Genomic DNA, 23,460 nt, shown 5'->3' with positions numbered 1-23,460 from the left:
TATTCTTTATTAAGAGAATAGAACAAAATGTTATTCTCTGACACAGAGAATAATAAATGCCATGAAATAAGCAAGCTATCAGCAAATCATTATATCTCTAACTCATGAATTTAATTTTATATATCTATTCCCAACAGTGATTCACACATTTATGTGCAATTTCAGTATGCTACTAATATTACTACTTCATTTTTTAAATGGTCGTTCTAAATTCTCTAAGTTCTAGCCATGTCTATAAAATGTCGTTGATGCCTGTTCATCTGATTGTCTTATTAAAGTATCATCATAGAAATCTAATGGAGGAAGCACTAAAAGAAGCTATAGTTCTAATCAGTGTGGTGTGTAGCCACTTTCCCGTTGAAAACATCTGTGATTTAAAATATCCTCCCATCTTTCGTGACTTTTATTTTGTATTAACAATGAAATAAATTAAAACCCATTTTCAAACGTTACTATGACTAAATAAATAAATAAAAAGTTTCAGCTTTCATCTGATTGAGAAAACAAAAAGGGCTGGGTGATCTGAGTTTCCACCAATGCAGGGGATTTTTGACCTGTGCTATGGACTTTGTATGTGCACTGACCCTATCTTTGTCCTCAGAACAACGCCTCCAAGCTTCTGCTGGCAATTATGGAAAGCAGACATGACAGTGAGAATGCAGAGAGAATTCTTTTCAACATGAGACCCAGGGAACTGGTGAGAACACTGCTCTAGGCTGTGGCAGTTGGGTGACATCCCCCCCCCCCCCCCCCGCTCTGGCTGGGTTGGTAGGAGCAGGATGACTGGCACTGGGGAGCAGAAAACAGGTAGTGAAGGCCCTGTGACTCAGGATGGTGGATGCGCTAGGGGCTTGGAGTGTTGGGTGCCCTGGAGCCAGAGTTAGAGAACCTGGATGTGGGCTCTGGGAACGGACCTGGGGTCTTCTGCAAGAGCAGGAAGCACACTTAATCCTGAGCTATCACTCCAGCCTGATATATTTTAAGCACTTCTCTTAACTAACTAACTTGCTCTACTTAGCTATATACAGATGCCTTTTGATATATATGTTTATTGATGTTGATATATATATATATATATATATATATATTTATAAATTTATTTGTAGACATATTTCTTGGTCTTAGTTTAATGATTTATGGGTATAGTTGGCTGTTAGCTTGGTGGGCTCAATTAGTTTCATGCATAGGTGCATAGTTTTCATGATCAGTCTGAAGCATTGCCTCTACCTTTCAGACTTTATTTATTTATTTATTTATTTATTTATTTATTTATTTATTTATTTATTTGTCTCTAGGTGGATGTCATGAAGAATGCCTATAACCAAGGCCTGGAATGTGACCATGGGGACGAGGAGGGAGGAGATGATGGTGTTTCTCCAAAAGACGTTGGACACAACATCTACATTCTGGCCCATCAGGTGCCACATTTTTATCCGCATCTGTCTTGCTTATCTGGCTATTGTGTCTTATGCCCATGACTTACTGCTTTATGTTTACATTCTGATGTTCTGATTTATTCAGTGCCTGCCCTCCTAGGTTTCAGTTAGAGAAAATGCTAAGTCCTCAGCAGGCCTAGTTATGCAATTCAGGGTACACTAGGGAGCCATTGACAGGAGAAGGAGGTTTGGGCAGATGACTTCTGACTAGGACTTCTGGCTAAAGAGGGGTTGAAGAGGAAAGGAGGCTTGGGACGGACGACTTCCGGGTCTGCAGGGAGTAAGCAGTCTCAAGCCAGAGCCATAGGAAAGGGAGGAGAGACTTCTGTGGACACAGAATGTGAAAGAATTGGGCATAGGTGCCCCACACCTTAGCCAGGGCTAGCCCAGCAGGGAGCTCTGTCCTAAATCACAGCTTGGCAAGCCTTTAGTAGAAGTCATTAAGTTTGCACATCTAAGTGCATTTCACTTGACTATGAATGAAACTAAGACTTAAATTTCTTCAGAGTAACTGTTTCTGTTCTGTTGTTTGTAAGTATCAACATTTGTGAAGAGTTACTTGATAAGATCAATTCCACAAACACATTCAAATTTAAGCTTATATCCTCTAACTCAGGTTTAAAATTTAAAACTTTAAGCATATACATAATGACTTTATTTTGCCTCCAAGAGGCCCTATCTGTTCTAGAGAATAAAGTTCAGGTTTTGTAAACGTCTCAAACATCCCAGCCGCTTTCTTCCACCAGCTGCCTCCCCTGCCTGCTTCCCCATCGATCTCTTCTGTTGATTAAGTAAACAACGATGGATGGAAGGTCAGATTCTGAACAGATTTAGTTTTAAAGGTTGCTCTTTGGACATTTCCTTTGCCCTTCTACCTTTGTGTGACTGTCTAATGGATATAAATTTGAATAATGTTTTTAAAAAGTCTTCAGGGAAGAAATCAGATTCTAAAAGCTACCAACTCGGGTTACTGCACTTTGGTGAAGCAGTCGACGCAGTGAGACACACGGGGTTCTCACAGTCTGCCAGGACACAGCACAGGCCCACGGGGCGAGGGCGCTAAGTTACAGCTGCAGACATGGAAAGGCATGTTAGGTATCGAGGAACCAAAATAGAAGCTGACAGACAAGTTGAAGGAAGTAGAAAGACAGAGATTCAGGATGTGGGAAAGCCCCGTTTCAGAGAGAAAGATAAGTCAGGTGATGGAGGTTGAGTCAAACTAGGGGAGGAAAAAAAGAACAAGAGAGAATAACCTTGAACGTGAACAGAAATAAATCCCCAGATGAGAATTAGCATCACATAGCATGCCAGAAGTAATGCTGAAACACAGGGCCACAGGACGGAGAGAGTTGCCTTAGAGGCTGAGGCCAGTCAGGGGAGGAGACAGATTAGGGCAGAGCAGGGACTGGAACCCCTGCATATTCATCCTGGGCAGCTGGTCCTGCCCAGTCTGTGGTGGCTCTCTCTTGGCATGTGTGAGCAGCACCATGCATCAGGCAAACTCGAAGTCTGAGGACAGCAGCAGAGCAGTGGATGTCAAACCTGAGAAAAGATCGTGTTAGGTCAGTTCCATCTTAGTAGGGAAGAGCAGAAAATGCAGCTCAAGAGCAGGTCTTAGCTTGAAGAGAATGCTCAACAAAGAAGCAAGGACAGCGTGAAGTTCACTGATTCTGATGAATCGGGGCAGTCGGAGTGGTCAGAGAGGAAGGCGGCAGATGCGGAAACAGCCGGGGTTCCTGCAGAGGGCTTTGTAAAATCTTCCCCCAAGCAAAACTTTGGCAAAGCAGTAGTTCACAGGGCAATGAGGGTATGTCATGCCACACAGCTCCATGAAGGAAGCCAGGCTTCCGGACAGAGAGGACCAGGCTGAGGAAGGGAGGAAGTGGGTTGTGAGCTGCTGAACGCATCAGCCCTGTGCTTTATCTGAGTCCACAGAGGTCCTTTTAGAAAGTCGTCATCCCTGTGCTTTATCTGAGTCCACAGAGGTCCTTTTAGAAAGTCGTCATCGTCGGGGTGAGCTCCCGACATGGACAGCGTGCGCGCTTCATTCTGTTGTGTGTAACCGATGGCTGCTTCTTTCATTTAGAGAAATAAGAAATCATTCCCTCTTTGGCATGTGCCACTTTCCTTATGGAGTTAATTCCACCACTGGTTTTCCTTGAAGAGATTCGCAACTTTCACTGTGGGTCCTGTTGCTTGCTTTAGGCTGGGATGTTGTATTTGGTTTTCTGGTCAGCGTGTTCCTTGTGAACCTGCTACGTAAATGTCTCCCGCGGAATGTCTCCCGCGCGTGCATGCAGTGAGTGCAAGGCGGGCAGCTGTTCCTCAGAAAGGGGGATGTGGATCCTGTCTATGCTGCTCTCCTCGGAAGGTGGGAGCGTGACAGGAAGGCAGCTGATGACCTTGCAGATCTGTGGCTGCCTCTGCACAGCCCAGTCATTGGAGAACTGAACCGCAGCTCCCTCCTCGTTTACCATAATCACCTTTCGCACAGACAGTTTATTTTGGTGCTCTCAGACTTTCGGGTTTTGTTGCTAATGCTTTTCATGGCAGGGACTCGGTTCTGCTTCTCCACTTAGACATCCCCCTGGGCCCTTCCTATGGTCAACTTTACAAGAAACAAATAGTGCTTCCTGTAAGTGTCTTGTCTGATCTACATAAAACTATTAATACATCACAAAGGGAAATTCTTCAGCTTTGATTCTGCGGTGTCCTGCTGTGAATTTCCTTACCACTACGCAACCCTTCCTGACTCTGTCTACCCTGCCTCTAGGGCTCTTCTGTGCCCTGGTCTCCATTTTCCTGTTTCCTCCCATCCCTTCTCTCCTTGGGATTTCTTTTGAAACAGTTCTCACGGACTGTCTAGGGCATTTTTCATTCCTCTGTCTACTTCATCATATGTCTTAAGGCACATCATCTCTCTGGCTCCATCGGGCAACTTGTCTGCTCTTGTCTGAGTCTCTTCACTTGACTTTTGGTTAAAATAAGATGTATATGGAGAGGGCTGGGTATCGTGGCCCATGCCTCTGTAATCTCAGAACTCAGGAGGTGACAAGTGGACTGCTGTGGGTTCCGGGCCAGCCTAAGATGTAGCATGAGACCCTGTCTCAAACCACAAAATAACAACATAAAAGGGATAAATGAAGAAATGTTAGAAACTTTGTGGGCAGGAAGATGTGTTAAATAGAAAACCAGCAGAAAAGAGGAACAATGCTCACTTTAATTAGTTACATGAAAATCTCCTCAAAATGAAAGCTTTAATTTTTTTATGAGCATTTTTTTCCGAATCAATAAATGGCCTTTGAAAATGTAAATTTAATGTCTGCATAATTAGGCATCATTTGAATGTACTATAATTTATATAATCACTGTTATTGTTAAGCATTTGGTTTTCTAATATAATTGATATTATAAATTATGCTGTGATTAACACCACATACATTAATCTTTGTCTGCTGTCCTGATGATTTTCCTAAGGTAAATTTCAAAAGGTTTAATTCCTGGAGCTATGCTGTGGGTGGCTTTTGATACACAGTGTAAAATTACTTTTCACAATGTACTTACGCTATTGAACTCTAAACTTCATGTTGTTCAAAAGAAAAGACTGCTGAACTGATAGTGTCTGGAATGTAGCACTCAGTGCAGATCTTTGTTGACTAGATCTGTGTGTGGCGTGTGAATGGAGATCTCAGATCCATGTGTGAATGGAGATCTCAGATCTGTGTGTGACATGTGAATGGAGATCTCAGATCCGTGTGTGAGGATCTCAGATCTGTGTGTGGCATGTGAGTGGAGATCTCAGATCCATGTGTGAATGGAGATCTCAGATCTGTGTGTGAGATGTGAATGGAGATCTCAGATCCCTGGGTGACATGGGAATGCAGATCTCAGATCCGTGTGTGACATGAGAATGGAGATCTCATATCTGTGTGTGACATGTGAATGGAAATTTCAGATCCACATGTGATATGAGAATGGAGATCTCAGATATGTGTGTGACATGAGAATGGAGATCTCAGATCTGTGTGTGAGATGTGAATGGACATTTCTCAACACAAGGTTTTCTCTGCTGGGCCCTCCGGAGGTGAGCGATTTTGCCGTGCCAGATGGGAATTTTTAAGCTAAATTCGGCCAATTACAACTAAGGCATTCCACACATCACTTCATGCACTTCTTTATCACTCGCATGCACGCATGCACTCTCTATGGCCTGGTTTTCATAGTTATCTAGGGCCGTCAGCACGTGCCTCACCTCAGGCTAGGGGCTCGGGCGGTGGGCATGAACTGCTCTTTATCACTCGTGCCCATTCTCCAAGGCTTGGTTTTCATGACTGTGCCATGAGAAGTGCAGCTGTGGTGGCCCCTGGGCTGGCAACTTTCACAGCTTCGGGAAAAAACGCCCTCTGAGGCTATGTGTTCTTGACACACTGTGACTCTTTCTTTAATCAGTTCCTCAGGTCATGGTAACTGCCCCCCCCCCCCAAATTATTTTCTTACTACTTCATAACTGTAATTTTGCTACTGTTAAGTCATAATGTAAATAGCTATGTCTTCCGATGGTTGTAGGTTACCCCTGGGAAAGAGTTGTTTGCCCCCCCCCCCAAAAGTTGAGACCCACAGGTTGAGAACCACTGCTTTAGGGACCATCTAAAGTGGACTCTCTGTGCATTCTTGGATTCACTGATCATTTGCATTTCTCCTGTGACCTACTTGAAGGTCTATTTATCCTTTATCAGGTCTCCTTTGTCTTCTACAATTTTAGTAAGGCTCATAACCACTCATCTATCATACTAATTATATCTATTTTCCAATTCATTGGCCAGTCATTTTTGTCCATCTTCTTAAATCTGTCAAAAACTCCCCTGGGAGGTCTGAAATTCCTCTCTAGAGCAGGAAGCTGGTATATACCTCCGCCAGCCACCAGCTTGCCCACAGCATCCTGGGTCCAGGGTTCTAGTCCTTCCAACATTTCAAAAGAAGCCTGATTTAGAAAACATTTTTTAAATTATTCTTTTTTTTTTTTCCCCGAGACAGGGTTTCTCTGTGTAGCCTTGGCTGTCCTGGAACGCACTCTGTAGACCAGGCTGGCCCCGAACTCAGAAATTCACCTGCCTCTGCCTCCCAAGTGCTGGGATTAAAGGTGTACGCCACCACACCTGGCTAGAAAACATTTTTAAATTGTGAAATTCAAATCTTTAAAAGTTGGTCTCTCTCTCTCTCTCTCTCTCTCTCTCTCTCTCTGCCTCAACTACCCTATTAACTCCCCTCCCCATGCCCTGAATAAACTCTATTCTATACTTAAAAAAAAATAAAGTTGGCAACTCATTAAAAGAAAAAAGAAATGTGAAGAAGACATGAGGCAGGCTAGCCGAGCTGAAAGCACTCAGGAGCCATTAGCTTAGCTTACCTCGGGTAGAACCCAGGCCTCTCATTCCTCGTTCACTGAGCCACGTAGATGGAGCAAGCTGTGTGGAAGCCAGGCTGTGAGCACACTCTCACAGCACAGTAGTGATGACAGATTGGCTTTGGGGTGATCCACATTTTAACTAGAAACAGTGGAGGACAGACAAACATACAATTAGCAGACTGGTATCAGCCATGCCGTGATGGGGAGTAGGGTTTGATAAAGGTGGGACTGCTGGAGACTGGGCCATCTGCAGGGCTTTCCCCAAGGACTGGAATTCAAAGCTGCATCTAAGGGGAAAAACAAAACCACATGAAGTGGAGATGGAGGGACCCTTAGAAAGTGTGGTTCAGTGGTTTCTGAATGGCATGAGCCCAGTGTGTCTATAGGGAGAATGTAAGACCCATATATCAGGTCTACACGGAGCAGCTGCTGTCGCTTGGGTATTAATCCCATTGAGTTCATTCTGGGTTCATTTATCACAGGGTAGCAGTTATTGATCTCTGCCATGTCAGGCATCATGCTAGTTGCTGAGATGAAAAGATAAATCAGTAAACCCCCAAGGAAATAAATTCTGGGAGGGGAGGAAAACAGAGAAACGTCCATAATTAAAGATGCTGTGTTGAAATGGGGAAAGTGCAAGATGTCAGTTCCTGGCTGTCAGAGCGAGGGAGGAGGGTGGCTGAGGCAGAGAGACGGCTTCCCCGAGAAGGCAGCATGGGTACTCGAGAGTGGCGCTGCTCTCAGGACTCTGCACAGCAACCTCCATCTTGTGCAGATGATGTGACAAAGGCTGCCATAGTGATTGGAACCAAGTGGCCATCTTTGTCAGGTAATAGCAGTCACAGGTATGTGCCATGAACTTGGGTGAACAGCTGAAGGGACCAGAGAGTGATCTGTTCTCAGGCTTAGGATCTGGTAGTTTTATGTGTACTAATTAAAATCCAAGTACAGATATATTTTTTTCTATTATCATTGTTACTGTGGTCAAAATTAATGATAATTCCTACCACTAGGGTTTAGCATCCTTTAATGCTGATGTAATGCTTTTTCTGTTTTCTTGGGTATTTCCGCACGAATGTGGCACCTAGCATGTGGTTGTTCTCACGGGGAATGCTGAATTGGTACCCCATTGCAGCAGGCATGCATGCTGATGGTTTCCATTTAATATAGGCATCAAGAACGATCAATAGCATCCTGCATTGGGCAGTCAGGGATCTTACCCGCCTGGTGCTGGCAACTTATCTTCACCTTATAGACCATTCTTTGACAGTTTTCTTACTTAGCTCTGCATAGACAGGGCTCTGTAGAGTCTACCCTCTTGCTGAGCACTTTTCTAATGTGCCAACAACATCATGTTTCTCTTGAGCCAATGGGCTATCACCTCCTGTAGTTGATTTTACTGTTCCTGGCACGCCTTAACATCCTGGATAAATTGGAAACAATTGCTTTCTCTGTGTTCACATTGTTGCATTTGTTATGTTCGCCCAAACCACCTATTTAAGTTCCTGCTAGACTGTAAAGTGAAGTGTTTCTCACAAGCTCCTGTGTCTCAACACTTGATCTCCAGATGGTGGTACTGTTTGGGGAGGTACTATGGGAAGTGAGGCCTAGCTAGAGTAAGTGGATCTCTTAGGGGTGACTTTGAGATGTTATAGCCGTCCCTACTTCCTGTCCTCCCTCTGTTTCTTGATCTGTCCAGATGTGAGCAAGCAGCCCCCTGATCCTGCTGCCACAACTGTGAGCCACTCCAACCACCATGCCTTCCCATGTGGACTATACACATTCAACCATGAGCTGAAAACAAATCCTTCCATCCTTCGGTTGCTTGCTGCCTGTCGGGTGTTCAGTTGGCCGCAGCATTAAAGCAGAGTAGCCAATAAATGCTATGCGTAATGCTAGAATTACTTCCAGTTATTTTCTGCATATTGAATTGTTTATGCACGTTTGGCTTGTTTATTCAAATGCAACTGTTTATGCATATTTCATTGTCATTCATATTCAATTGTTTATGCATATTCAGCTTTTGCTGGTTTAATTGTCTGTGTACACTCAGTTGTTCATGCATATTTAATTGTTTATGCATATTCAATTGTGTACATTCAATTGTTTATGCACATTGCCTTGGATATTTAGTTAATAGAAAATTCACAAATATGGGTACTTATGAGTTACCTTTTTTTCCATAGAAATTTTACAAAAAGAAAAGTATAATAATAATAACACTTATTATTATTATTATTATTATTAAAGAAGCCTGGACACATTATATTTAAATCCTTTTTTATAAACACCCCAAAACCATTCACAGAGCACCTAAGAGTCTAGGTTACAGCCATTTGTGTCACCTTTAAATCTGCAGTCAGCAAAAGCAATAAACATACACAAAGGAGGAAGTGGGATCAAATTGAGCTCTAATTTTGAGCTGGATGAAAGAATTGAGAAGTCCGGTTCAGGAGGAGTAGTTATGTTTTGCTTAATGGTCACCTTTTGTGAGTTGCATATTTCTGTCAGAGCATAGGTCTGAAGCCCAGCAATGCAGCAGGCTGTTGCTAAGTGTCTGGCTCCCCTCCCCCTCACACCCCTGCTGACTGCAGCTACTTCCACAGGATTGAGAGTCTCCTGGGACAAGGGCATGTCCAGGTAGGGAGGCTTTCATCTGTGTCCTCCGTGGTCACATGCAGTGTTGGGGTGGAGGGAGCAGCAACTTGGAGTTCACTGTCCAGCCAGTTCAGCTGAATCGATCGATGAGCCCCAGATTTAGCATGAGAACCTGTCTCAGAATATAACCTGGGGAGCAGTGGAGTAAGCCCCCAAATGATGATCTCCAGCTTCCACATGTGCACACACACGCACGTGCACATCCCTCAAGTGCATGTGTTTATACCCCTCCATGCACAGAGTCTAGTAGAAGAACTGGAGAAGTCAAAGTTGTTTTGCTCCAGAAGGAAAATGCCACTAGGCATTGACCAAGGGAAATATCCTTTTCTTATCTCTGGGGGTGGGGTGGGGGTGGAGCCAGAGATGGTAGGCGTGGCTTTGGTTCTTCTCTACTGGCATAGTTTGTTATCCCAACATTTTCTAGATATCTGATAGTCTTCATTAAGCCACCTTCCCCTTAAAAATTCTATTTCATTGCTGCAATTACTTGAGCTTAAGGGCTATGCATATAAATTACTCTTAATACCCTGAAATCAGAGGAAGTGTGTGTATCACTCAAACTGCTTGAAGTGTCTCCCTGGAGACTTGAGCAACTCACCTCTTCCGGCTTCTGCCTTCTTATGCTAATGTGTAGTAATCAGCGTGGCTTCATTTACTTTATTTGTAGCAGCAGAAAGATGGGCTTGTAATTGGATACATAACTTCCATCGCTAATATCTTTGAAGGGTGTTAACTAACTTACAATTACTTCATTTCTATTATCACTGCTTGTGGAAAGTGGGAAACACAGCTGGATTTTTGAACCCCCAGAAGCCCATGGTGCGCGGTAACTAGTCAGCAGAAATGTGCAAAGGGCTCTGCTGATGCTCCATCACTTCCTCTGTCCTCCCTTGGTGCTTCCCAGTTTCTCTGACTACAGCTTTCTCACCCATAAAAGCGCTGAACGCATTTGTGAACTTCGTCTGCAGGGACCTATGTGAACACCAACGCGCCTTTGGACATGATGGCTCTTCTGATGGATTACAGTGTATTTTAAATAATGTATTGGTCTAACTAACCAGCTACTAGATCTTCCTGTGTTTGCACACGCCTTATCTGCTTACAACAGGGATTTGAGGTTAAATGAGAGATGCCTGAGTGTAGTTGTATTCTTAGAATATAAACTCAGAAGCCTTGGAAGGGAAAATGACCTAAGTGTTCTGACGGTTGTGGCTGGCACAGTTTCCATTTGCCAGTACTACTAGCGTGGAGTTTATAGGTAACAAAAGAGTTAAAAATAATGTGTACTGCTGTTTATTAGTGAGCATCCTTTTACTGGTGTTGAAAGGGAATTGAAAATGAGATCATAGCGCACCACCCAGAGGACAGAGGCTTCTGATAAAGTGTTGCAGGCTGAACTTGATGGGATTCTGCCTGTTACATTTTCAGTCCCCTAACATAATCAATTATTACTTTCCAGTTGGAATGGAGAGTAAATAAATGGGTCTGGGGAGGTGGACTTATCAATAAATTGCTTACTGAATAAAGGTAAAAAACTGAATTCAGATCCTAACACCCACTTAAAAAGCTGTAATCTTTGCGTGGTGGTTTGAATAAGATGTCTCCCATAAGTCTTGGGCATTTGAATACTTGGTCCCCAGTTGGTGGTTGTTGGGGGTAGGGTGAGGAGGAGGCATGGCCTTGCTGCAGAAAGTATGCTACTCTAGGCAGGCTCTCTGGGTTCAAGATGTGAGCTCTCAGCTTCTGCTCCAGCTGCTTACTCCTGTTCCCTGTGCCCTGCCATCATGAACCCCACCCCTCTTAAGCCCCTAATAAACCCTCCCTTCTTTAAGCTAACCTTGGCCATTGTATTTTATCACAGCAATAGAGAACTAACGAATATGTAGGGAGGCAGAGGCAGAGGGTCCCCAGAGCTATTATCCATGGGCTTTCCAAAATTTCCCCTGCTGTATAATTTTGACAGTCTCTTGGTTGTGACATTAACAGGGTTTTGTTGTGTTTTGGTTTTTTGTTGTTGTGTTTTGTTTTGTTTTTGGTGTGAAGGATTGCTCGCCTTAATTTAACAGCTTACCATCCTGATCCAGTATTGTTTTATTGCAGTTGCCTGGTATTTTTCTGTGCCTCGTTCAGTAATTCTGAAACACACACTGATCAACAGACACAAGAGACAGGGCTGAACAATCTATGAGGCTCACATACCCACAATTCTCTTGGCCATTACACCAGAAAAGAACTACTTTCCAAACAGCTTTATCACAAATACAGTACTAGGCACCTAGTGACGTTCAAGAATAAGACCTCAGACTGAAGAGGGGAGATGGCATGGCTCAGCAGTTAAGAACACAGGCTACTCTTCCAGGGATCCTAAGTTCAATTCCCAGCAACTACATGGTGGACGACCATCTAGAACGGGATCTAATGTCCTCTTCTGGCATGTAGGTGTACATGCAGACAGAGTACTCCTAAATTTAAAATATATCTAAGACCCCAAACCTGAACTAGGCATAGGAACCCACACCCGCCACCTTGACTTTAAGAGGCTAACGAAGAACACAGGCAGAGCACAACAAACAATGTCACATCAAGCAACGTGACATCCCTATAAAGTGTAAGCTCACTACAGAGCATATGTGTGTGTGCTTACTAGTGTGTGTGCGTGTGGTATATATAGTGTGTGTGCGTGGTGTGTGTGTGTGTGTGTGTGTGTAGTGTGTATGTGTGGTATATGTGGTTTGTGTTGTGTCTGTATGGTATGTGTGGTATGTGGTGTGTGGTGTGTGCGTATATGGTGTTTGTGTGGTGTATGTGAGTGTGGTATGTGCATGTGGTGTGTGTGTGTGTGGTGTGTATGTGTGGTATGTGTGGTTTGTGTTATGTCTCTGTGGTATGTGTGTTGCATGTGTGTGTGTAGTATGTACATGTGTGGTGCCTTGTATGTGTGGTGTGTTTAGGGTTAGGGTTAGGGTTCTGTTATCAATGAAAAGAGACTCCATTTTAGGGATATAATATTTTAAGGGATGTCATCTGGCCATCTGTCTGTAATGTATACATGCATATGCATGTATGTTTAAGTTTTTGAAAGCTGCATGAGGCCTGAAAACCATTTGCTGGTTGGTGTCACTATATGGGGACTTCCCCAGTGCCAGCTAGTAAATATTTTAGGGTTGTGAGGCCATCCTGTCTGCTGCACACACTGTCTTCTGCAGTTCTAGTGTTTAAACAGCCATGGTCCACGTGTAAACAAGCCAGTCTGCCTGTGTTACCCAATAAAACTTCATTTTATGAAACAGGCCCCAGAACAGGTATCACCCATGAGGGATGTGTTGCCAAACCCTGCAGTAAATGGCATTTATAATCTTCATAGTTTCCCATGCCCCATATTTGAAATAGCCTCCTGATGACCGTCTGGGTCTGCAAGATGGCTCAGCAAGAAAAGCTCTTGTCCCCAAGCCTGGCAACCTGAGCTCTGTTCCCTGAACCCAAATGACATAAGGAGAGACAACTCCCACAGGTTGTCCTCGGACCACCATGCTCTGTGACACGTGTCCTATCCCCCACAGATAAAGAAGTAGGCATTAAAAATTGAGAAAAAAATTAGTCATTTATTTTTGTAGTTGTTTTTAGTCTTTATTTTTGAGTCAGGATCTCATGTAGCCTGAGCTTGCAGGAACTTGCGATGTAGCTGAGGATGAATTTGATCCTCTGAACTTCTTACCTTCATCTCTAGCGTATTGGCATTCTAGCTGTGCCCAGCTATATACCTTCAAAATTTTAAAGTGAAAGTGTGTGTGCGTGCGTGTGTGTGTGTGCGCGCGCGCGTGTGTGATTGTGAGCGCAGGAGTGTGGAGGCTCATGGAGGCCGTTATGAGCTCCCTGGAGCTAAAGTTACAGCCATTTGTGAGTCACACCACGTGGGTACTAGAAACAGAGCCCAGGTCCTCTGTCAGATCTCTATGCCCATAACGGCTGCGCCATCTCTCCAACTCACATTTATACTTTTTAATTTCACCTTGTTATCTTTTCTGGTGGTGGTGCTGGGGATTGAACTCAAACAGTCAGGCAATTGAGATAAGCGCTCTACCACTGGGCTGCTCTCCAGCCTTACTCTCTGTGTGTGGTCCTAACACACACAAATAGCGGCATACACTTTATGTTTCCAAATAGACATGAAAGGAAGATGTTAGAGGTTAGGTCTCTATTGCTGTTATAAAACATGACCATAAGCAACTTGTGGAGGAAAGGGTTCCTCTTGCTTCAACACCCAACTTCAGCACCCCAGTCTTACCCCTGAGGGAAGTCAGGGTGGGAACTCAAAGCAGGAACTCGGAGGCAGGAGCTGAACCAGAGATCATGGAGAAATGCTGCGTACTGGCTTGTTTCACCTGGATTCAGCCTGCTTTCATATGTATCCCAGGACCACCTGCCTAGGGGTGCCACCACCCATAGTAGACTGTCCCCATCTCCCCACTAACCAGTAACTGAGAAAATAAACCACAGGCCAATCTAGTGGGGGCATTTCCTTAATTGAGGGTTCTAGCTTCCAAAATGACTTGGTCTGGTATCAATTTGACATAAAACCACACAGGACTTAGGATTCCACGGTTGTAAGGCTTGCCTGTACCATGGACTGTGGGACCACTAACTATATAGCAGGGCAGGGAGCTGCATGTTCCCCGGTGGGTCTGGAAGATGACCACGTCCTCCGTGAACCAAGACCATGACTGAGCCAAGCAGAAACGAAGCAGGAGGGCAGATCTAGGGGTGAAGGCAAGGACAAAGGGGTGCCTAGCACGGGCCACAGATGCTTCCTGCTTGAGCTTGATATGGACTGGGGAAACACTCAGAAGCAAACATGACACTCAGATGGAGTTAGCTCAAGTTCCCCGATTCTGTCTGCCGAGACTTGGATCAGACGTCACCCTTGACCATTCACCCGGGGTATCTTTACTCAAGCTGTCCCAAACCACAGGTTTTAAAAACATGTCTCTGACCTTCTGCGCATCTCAGCTTCCTTCTCTCGGTGTCTGATAGGCCAATCACCTGACTCTTTCCCTTCCTCCCCTCTGTGTGGTTCCCCCTCTCTGCTGTCACCCTGACCTGACGACTGCTTGCTTTCTCTCTGTCCGCACCTTCCTCTTCTCAGAAGTTAAAGAAATTGGCCTCCACTTGTCAAGCAGATATTTATCTCCTAAAAAAACAAACAAATAAGTAAAAGTCTCACACTGAAAGAGACGAAGGAAAGAAACCCATGTCTGTCTCCTGTCCGCATACTCCTTAGCACGATAAAGTACTCTAAGACCCTGCAGCTTTGGACGATGGTTGGACACCAGGCAGTGGGGTGGGCAGCATCAGACCCAGAGCACGTGCCAGTCTTACTAAGGGTTTTAGCCTTCTGCTTGGCCCTTCCCAGCTTCTCCTCAGGGACCTGACATTTTCATTTCCTGTTGGCAGTAAACCCTGTGTGCTGAGGAGGAAGGGAAAGTGTGACTTGTTCTGAAGTCCCCCCACCCCATCCTCCACACTCCAGCCTCTTTCTATTGCTAGCTACTTTACCAACTGTAATGTGCTAGCAAAAGTGAGGATGAGGCTTGGCCAGCTCCTAGGGAAAGAGTTAGCTATGGGCAGATGATGGTTTCTGAGCTGGAGGCAGGAAAGCTGGGAGTGGAATAGAGCAATGAGCTTGGCGCTAGCCCATGGGTGCTTGGGAACCAATGGGACATTAAGATAAAGCAATGTAAGGGTCCAGCTCCAAGCTTCATTCCAGGAAGAGAAGCTAGGCTTGAACATCAAGGTATACACACGTACATATAGATGGTGTTTGGAGTTGTGCTATAGATGAGATTTCCGAGGAAGTAACTGGAACTAAGGGAATAAGCCAAGAGAAAAACCTAGAGAATTTCAAACATTAAAGAGGGTTAAGGGGACAGGAGGGAAAGAACCCCCAGGAATGACTAGAAATGAGAGAACTGTATGAAGGCAGAGGGTAATGAGACTCGGCAAGAAGTCCAGACAATCGGCCTCAAGTACTCGGAGAGGAGCTGCACCCCTGGCTTTGCTGTGAAGCTGTCCTGTGATGAGCAATCCGTTTTTCTGGCTAGCATCCAAACTGGACCCTAAAGAGCAGAGGAGCTGAGAGGGCACACCACAAAGGACACCAGAGACTCAGGAGAGCAGCGACCCGAAGCAGTTCAACCCTGTCGAACCCCACCTTAAGCAGAGGGAAAGAAGAATCTCAGATCTAAGTTGTCATTACCAATCAAGTCCTTGTCCCCTACCTCCACCCCTCACCCCTCACCCCTGCCATGTCTGGGGGTCAAGGTGATTGGTGGACTATGGCTCATCATTCTGAGCATCTCCCAGCAGCTCTTCAGAAAGTGTGTGTGTGTGTGTGTGTGTGTGTGTGTGTGTGTGTGTGTGTGTGTGTGCATTATCCTGTTTAAAATATCCACATGCCAGGGTTCCTTGAACTCTTCTTACTGGTGTTCTCTTAGGCCAGTGGCATTACTTCCCAGGGTCCTGTGTGCGAGAGCAGATCCCTGTCCTTGCCAAGGACTTGTTTCAGTAAGTCCTCACTCTGTGTGACCCTCCTTGGCTCTCATCTGTGAGGCACACTTTGGACTCTGGTGACAGTGTCAATTAAATGTCTGTGGACTTGGGAGTCACAGTGAGGCTCTTGGCTCAAACGTTTGAGACAAAGCTGGAGGGAGAGAAACATGGCCATCCAGGGACTCATTAGAGAATGGAAGGGCTCGGACTCACCCGGGGGTTCACGTGCTAAGTGGGTGAGGCAAGAGACTCCACAAATCACCCCCAGAAGGAGTAAAGAAATCTGTCTGCTCGGCTTTCACAGAACGTGGCTTCTGTGGGCAAGTTTTCGTTGTTGGTTCCTCTCTATCAACCCGTTTTATTGAGTCTGTTTCAGATTCCAGGTCTTAGCTTGTTTTCAGCCAGCGTTGGTCACTCCCACACCTTTAACACCTAATTTAGACAGGCACATCCAGAGTGTCTCCAAGCTTCAGGATGCGGGTGGGGCCAGGCAGCCAGGCCCTTCCTGGCTTCTCCTCCTCAGGGACCTGACATTTCCCATTCCTGTAGGTGGTAGACCAGAAGTACTGAGGAGGAGGGAATCCTTGTCTTGTCTCCTCTGCCTGCCCCTAGGTTAATCTGGCTCCCCTCCCTCTTTGAATGGTTTGTCCTATAGGCAGTCATCCAGGGAGAAATCCATGTTCTCTTGGATCCACCCACTTTCCTGGCTGGGGGGGGGCAACCCTCCCATGAGCTCTGCATTCCTCTCCAGCCTCTGGGCTCCATTTCCACTTTAACCCTTTTCAGTCACTCTCCTTAAAGAAGTCAAAGTGACAGTTTGCTGGGGATGCTTGTCTTGTCACTCAGCCCGAAGCTTCTGGCTGGCGAGGTCTGGCTGACGAACCCTCCAGCTTTCAACGTTCATTATGGCTGCGCTCATAGTACCCTTACATTTTGTTTACTTGCTTATTTGGGTTCCTATCTAGCAAGTCCTTAGCATCTGCCCTACATCTCCTCTGGCCATCTAGGGATCCCCTGAGACTTGTAATGCCAGGATGCTCTCAGTAACTTCACTTGCAGAGAAGAGAGATGGCGTGCAAAGGTGCTAGAGCATTTGGCCCTGTGTCTTCTCGGAGCCTGTGATGCTAACTGGACTCTTGAGACCCCTGACCCCCACACACATCCTTCACAACTGCTTGGTCAGTCTCTTCATTCACCCTTTCCCCTAATTCAATCACAGGGATTCCCAAATTCACTCCAATGGTTGGGTGGACGTGTCTGCGTCTGTCTCAGCCAGCTGCTGGAAGGGCCTCTCAGAAGACAGCCATGCTAGGCTCCTGGCATCAATAATAGTGTCAGGCCTTGGTGCCCCCTCCCCCCACAGGCCTTGGTGCCCCCTCCCCCCACCGTGAGGTGAGATGGATCCTAAGCTGGGCCAGTCACTCCAGTGACTGCCCACTGCCTTTCCTCCAGTCTCTTCTCTATTTTTGTCCCTGAAAGTCTTTTAGACGGGAACAATTCTGGGCCAGAAATTTTGACTGTAGGTTGGTATCCCCGTCCTCTTTACTTGGAGCTCTGTCTACTGGAGGTAAACTCTTGCAGTTCCCTCTTCTCACTGTTGGACGATTTAGTTAAGCTCACTCCTATTGAGTCCTAAAAGTCTCTCACCTCCCAGGTTTCTGGGACTTTCTAGAGGGCCCCTCACCTCCCACCCCCAGAGGCTGCTTATTTCCATTCATTCTCCAGTTCCTGTGGGTTTCTCTCTTGTTCATCCACCCCATCCCTGATCCTGATCCTCTCTCCTCCTCTCCCTCCCCTCTCCTATCAGATTTCTCCCTCCCTCTGCCTCCTGTGATTATTTTGTTTCCCCTTCTAATTAGGATTGAAGCGTCCTCACTTGGGCCTTCTTTCTTGTTAAACTTATGGTCTGTGGATTGTATCCTGGGCTTTCTGTACTTTTTGGCTAATATCCACTTATCAGTAAGTACATACCATGCATATCCTTTTGAGTCTAACCCTCACTCAGGATGATATTTTCTAGTTCCATCTATTTGCCTAAAAAATTTGTGATGTCCTCATTTTTAATAGCTGAATACTATACCATTGTATAAATGAACCACATTTTCTGTATCCATTCTTTGGTTGAAGGACATCTAGGTTGTTTCCAGCTTCTGGCTATTACAAATAAGGCTGCTATGAACATAATGGAGCATGCGTCCTTGTGGTATGCTGGAGCATCTTTTGGGTATATGCCCAGGAGTGGTATAGCTGGGTCTTCAGGTAGAGCTATTTCTAATTTCCTGAGGAACCATCAGATTGATTTCCAGAGTAGTTGTACCCATTTTCAACCCCACCAGCAACGGAGGAGTGTTCCTCTTCCTTCACATCCTCGATAGCATGTGCTGTCACCCGACATCCTCGATAGCATGTGCTGTCACCTGAGTCTTAGAGTTGAGATCACCTTGCCTGCTTGCTCCCTTGCTGCGTGGATGGGTGGAGGTTGAAATGCAGAGTTCAAGATGACCTTTCTAGTCCCTGTTACTCGGTTAAATGGAGAGACAGCAGTGTCGTGATAGATCTCATCTGGCATAGCTCAGAAATAGAAAGCTAGAGAGAGATCCATGAAGGGAGAGCTTCTCTCAGCTGCTGAGACTCCACCCCTGATTTTACATCTGTCTAATTTGTGGGCTTCACATTGCTCTCTGAGCCCGCCAGTGGTTTTGTAGACTGCAGTAGGACTCACCACTATAATTTCAAGCCTTCAATTAACACAGTTTGTAGTGGCTTTGTCAAGGCTATGAGCAATTGACTCACTCTTCCAAGAGGAGATCTGCTGTAGATAAGAGCGGGAGAGTAATCTGGCATCTTTGATGAGCAAGGGAGTTTGCCCAGGCCCCTGAGGAGCCACAGGAACTGTGACCCTGCAGAAGTTCACTGCTGTTTGTGTCACTGCAAGGCTCCCTCCATGTCTTAGAAAGGTCAAGGGACTTGAACACGCTGTCATGGAAGGTCGGCGGGACCAGAAATAGTAGCTCAGTGTGGATGGATGAGCCCACTCACCCAGTAGTTACTCTGCATGCAACAGTTCTTAGTTTCCCAGGCAAGCAGAGGAGCTGCTGTGGTAGCTCAGACTCCCCACTCCTTCCACAGGCAGCTTCTCACCTCTCCATTCTCCACCCTGAGGAAAACACAGAGAACATTGGAGACAGAGACAGAATCAGATGCTTTTGGCCAGAGAAGCGTGCAATATCCTTCGTGGTTTGAGTATCATTATGAGGAATTAGAGTTTGGTTCTAGAAATAGCAATCAAAAAACTTACTAAAATTTACATAGAATATGCCCATTCGTCATTTGGAAAGTTAAACATGCGGGTCATTTTAAAGTTGAATTGCCAAGTAATGAAACAAAAAGTAATTATGCTATGTAGTCATCTATCACCCAACGTCCAGCTGTCCATCCAGCAAACATTAAGCATCCCTTGTCTGTTAAACAGATGTTTAGATATGAGGGGTATAACTGTAAGTAAAACCACAGCAGTCCAAGAACTCATATTCTGGATGAGAGAGTCTCTATCATAAAATAAGGATGACTTCACATACCTGTGTCAAAGTCAACATCTTTTCAAATTATAAAAACCAATTTTATTATTGAATCCATATCTACTCTGTATTACACACAGTCTAGAAACCTTTTTATAAGATAATTATTGTGTCAATGGTAGTGAAGTAATTTTATCCTTTTTTTTTTTTTTTTTTGGTTTTTCGAGACAGGGTTTCTCTGTATAGCTCTGGCTGTCCTGGAACTCACTTGGTAGACCAGGCTGGCCTCGAACTCAGAAATCCGCCTGCCTCTGCCTCCCGAGTGCTGGGATTAAAGGCCTGCGCCACCAGGCCCGGCTTAATTTTATCCATTTTAATAGAGAGAGAACAATGAGCTTAGGAATGAGAGCTTTGGGTGAGGGCTCACTGTCAAGTATTTTATGAAACACAACTTGTATATCTGATCCCAATTTCAGTTCCTTTTTGAAGATGTGTTCAGTTCACCTGTTAGTAAGAATCATTTTGTGTTTATATTTTTCTACTATTTTAAAAGAAAACCTTAAAAAGGGAAAGTTTGTTAATTTTTGTTTTTAAAAATGTGGATTTTTTTTTTTTTTTTTTTTTTTTTTGTGAAGAATCCAAATTGACTCTGGTGATGATATCTGCCGCGAGGACAGAGTTTGGCAAATGTTATTTAGGCGGAAGCTATGTGGTGGAATCTCCCTGGGTTTCTGAGTCAGAAGGAGGGGCTGGGATCCTTTCCAGCTTCTACATGATGCTCCTGCCTTCTAGCAGGCACAGTCTGTCAGGCGGGATGAACAGCTTGGAGGAGAGCTGTTTCCCCAACCTGGAAACTCTGATGTGTTCTGAGGGACACATCAGAGGGAGAACTTACTAAAAACATTTTTTTTTCTGGATGGAAAATGAACTCCAATCTTTATTGCATAGGGAAAGATAAAGCTTCTACTCTTTAAATGCTGTATGAATCAAACCCAAGTTTGTAAAAAGAAAGCTTTGTTCCTTTACTAAAACTAAGCCTGCCTTCTTTTTAAGAAAACACCTGTTATGTCCCATGGTAAGGAGAAGCCTGCCTGTTCCTTCTGTTTTCTCTGCGGCTTCTTTTTCCTGGTTCTCTCTGCATTCTGCACATTTTTCTGTTCTGTTTTATTTATTTGTTTGTTTATTTATTTATTTATATTAAACTAGTAAAATTTATTTTAAAATATACAACTTTGTATTGGCATTTTAAGTCATCAAAATAATTTGTAATAGTTAAATACCTCTTAAATATACATAATATCTTCTGAAGCTAAAAGTAATACGCATTCAACCAGTTTTAAAAATCTATTTGGAACATTAAACATGATAAAAGCAGAAAAAAATCTCTTATGAAGTCCTCTATGAAAGGAAATTGTGACAGGATCCTGATTAGACAGAAACTGTTCCATCTCTAATGGAGGATACATAGTGTAACTGTGGCTTCATAGAACAAATTGAGTAGTGTTCTTTATGTTTCTATTTTGTGGAATAGTTTGAAGAGTATTGGTATTAGGTCTTCTATGAACATCTGATAGAACTCTGCACTAAATCCATCTGGTCCTAGGCCTTTTTTTGGTTGGGAGACTTTTGATGACTGCTTCTATTTCTTTAGGAGTTATGGGACTGTTTAGATGGTTTATCTGATCCTGATTTAACTTTGGTATTTTGTATCTGTATAGAAAATTGACCATTTCATCCAGATTTTCCAGTTGTGTTGAGTAAAGACTTTCGTAGTAGGATCTGTGATTTTTTTTGAATTTCCTCAGTTTCTGTTGTTATATCTCCCTTTTCATTTCTGATTTTGTTAATTAGGAAACTGTCTCTGTGCCCTCTGGTTAGTCTGGCTAAGCATTCATCTATCTTGTGGATTCTCAAAGAACCAGCTCCCGGTTTTGTTGATTCTTTGTATAGTTCTTTTTGTTTCTACTTGATTGATTTCAGCTCTGAGTTTGAATATTTACTGTGGTCTACTACTCTTGGGTGTATTTGCTTCTTTTTGTTTTAGAGTTTTTAGGTGTGCTGTTAAGCTGCTCGTGTATGCTCTCTCTAGTTTCTTTTTGGAGACATTCAGAGCTGAGTTTTCCTCTTAGCACTGCTTTCATTGTGTCCCATAAGTTTTGGTATAATATGCCTTCATTTTCATTAAATCCTAAAAAGTCTTTAATTTCTTTCTTTATTTCTTCCTTGACCATTTATCACTAAGTAGAGTGTTGTTCAGCTTCCTTGTGTATGCGTGCTTTCCGTTGTTTTTGTTGGTATTTAAGACCAGCCTTAGTTCGTGATGATCTAATAGGGTCCATGGGATTATTTCAATCTTCTTGAATCTGTTGAGGCCTGTTTTGTGACTGATTATATGGTCAATTTTGGAGAAGGTATCATGGGGTGCTTAGAAGAAGGTATATTCTTTTGATTTAGGATGCAATGTTCTATAGATATCTGTTAAATCCATTCGGTTCATAACTACTATTAGTTTCAATGTGTTTCTGTTTAGTTTGTGTTGGTCTTACCTGTGCTCACATGTGTGTCTGTACTCCTGGGAGACCAGCTCTGTCCTGGTGGTATTTGGGTATGGAGCGCTGTGGCACAGGATCAGCTCTGGGCACTGTGGCTTACTAAAAACATTTTTAAATACTTTGTTCCATTGGGCGCTCTCTCTCTCTCTTTCTCTCTCTCTCTCTGTTGTAGTACATGTGTCTGATGCTTGTGAATGTGTGATGCATGTATGTGTATGTTGTGGGTTGTGTATAGATAGGTATGTGGGTAGTATGTGTAAGTGTACATGTGTTGCATGTGTGTGTTGCATGTGTGGGTAGTATGTGTGTAGGTATGTGTGTGTCTGCATGTGTGTTGGTGTTTTTCTTGCTTTGTAAGCCATTTCCTCATATCATTAAAGGGTTTTTCTAAAACTGACTTTGCTGTAATTTAAGATTGACCCTTACAATTGAGTTTCTATCATCTGAAAATCAAGAGCTTTCACTTTTAATAATTAACTCTGCTCAACTCCTTACTTTTGCACATTCCCTTTGTCTTAACTTCCATTATTATGGAAATAATTACCAGATCTCTAAGAGCCACAATGGATTAAAAAAAAAAGATTAAATATATAAAACAAGGAATTTTTTTGAATCTCTTGGTAAGGAGACTGTGGTGGTCCATGCCCACAATCCTAACACTCTGGCATCAAGAGACAGGAGGATTGCCTCAAGTTCCAGGCCAGGTTGTGTTATATGGTGAGTTCCAGGCCAGCCTAAACTAGGTCCTGTCTGAGCGGAGGAGAGAAATGGATGATGTATAGGTAAACTAATCGTGGGGAGAAGCTCTGGGTAGATGTCGGCATTCTGCGGTCCCTCCTCCCATCCTGCTGTGGTTAGGGAACCAGTTACCAATTAATGTTTCCTTGACTCTCATGTCATGAGAGAACAAATGGATCGAGAAACACAGACAGTTTTAAGTAGAGGTTGATTTAGCAAAGCAAAGGCCAGTACATTCCAGAAAGGTGGGCGGGCTTGGGAAGGGCTGACTAGGAGGGTGCATGGCAGCTCCCTGTGCTCCGTGCTGTACATTTTATAAAGCTTTACGAATATCCATGAGGTGGATAGCATATTCATGGAGGTAAGCTGGCTTTTTCCCCCTTCCAAATCACAGATGACCAGGATCTCCCTTTTAAGGTATTTCTTCCCAGAATCCTCTTGAGAAGGCTGGAGGATGTAAAACCACAGTATAGGTGACAATGTAGTGAAGTGTGGTCTCTCGAGGATGCACACCCTTTGTTAGTACATACATGTGGCATTTAGGAAAGTGTCCTGATGTCTCAGTTTTTGAAGTAGCCAGAACAACCTGCAGCTTCAAAGACATT

General features: G+C 44.1%; 1 protein-coding gene across 2 annotated transcripts in view; it reads left to right on the top strand.

The window, feature by feature from the left end:
- The window catches only part of Itpr2 (inositol 1,4,5-trisphosphate receptor type 2), a 397,058-nt gene that overhangs the window by 278,122 nt on the left and 95,476 nt on the right, over nucleotides 1–23,460 (top strand). For both annotated transcript variants that reach the window (XM_021191683.2, XM_029533962.1), the window contains 2 exons: nucleotides 602–697; nucleotides 1,296–1,418. In XM_021191683.2, coding sequence (XP_021047342.1) covers nucleotides 602–697; nucleotides 1,296–1,418 — 219 coding nt within the window. The remainder of the gene's footprint in view (nucleotides 1–601; nucleotides 698–1,295; nucleotides 1,419–23,460) is intronic.

Source organism: Mus pahari, chromosome 2, assembly GCF_900095145.1.
Source record: "Mus pahari chromosome 2, PAHARI_EIJ_v1.1, whole genome shotgun sequence".
Classification (NCBI taxonomy): domain Eukaryota; kingdom Metazoa; phylum Chordata; class Mammalia; order Rodentia; family Muridae; genus Mus; species Mus pahari.
The sequence above is the reverse complement of the archived record's forward strand: the minus strand, read 5'-3'. Positions and strand labels throughout refer to the sequence as shown.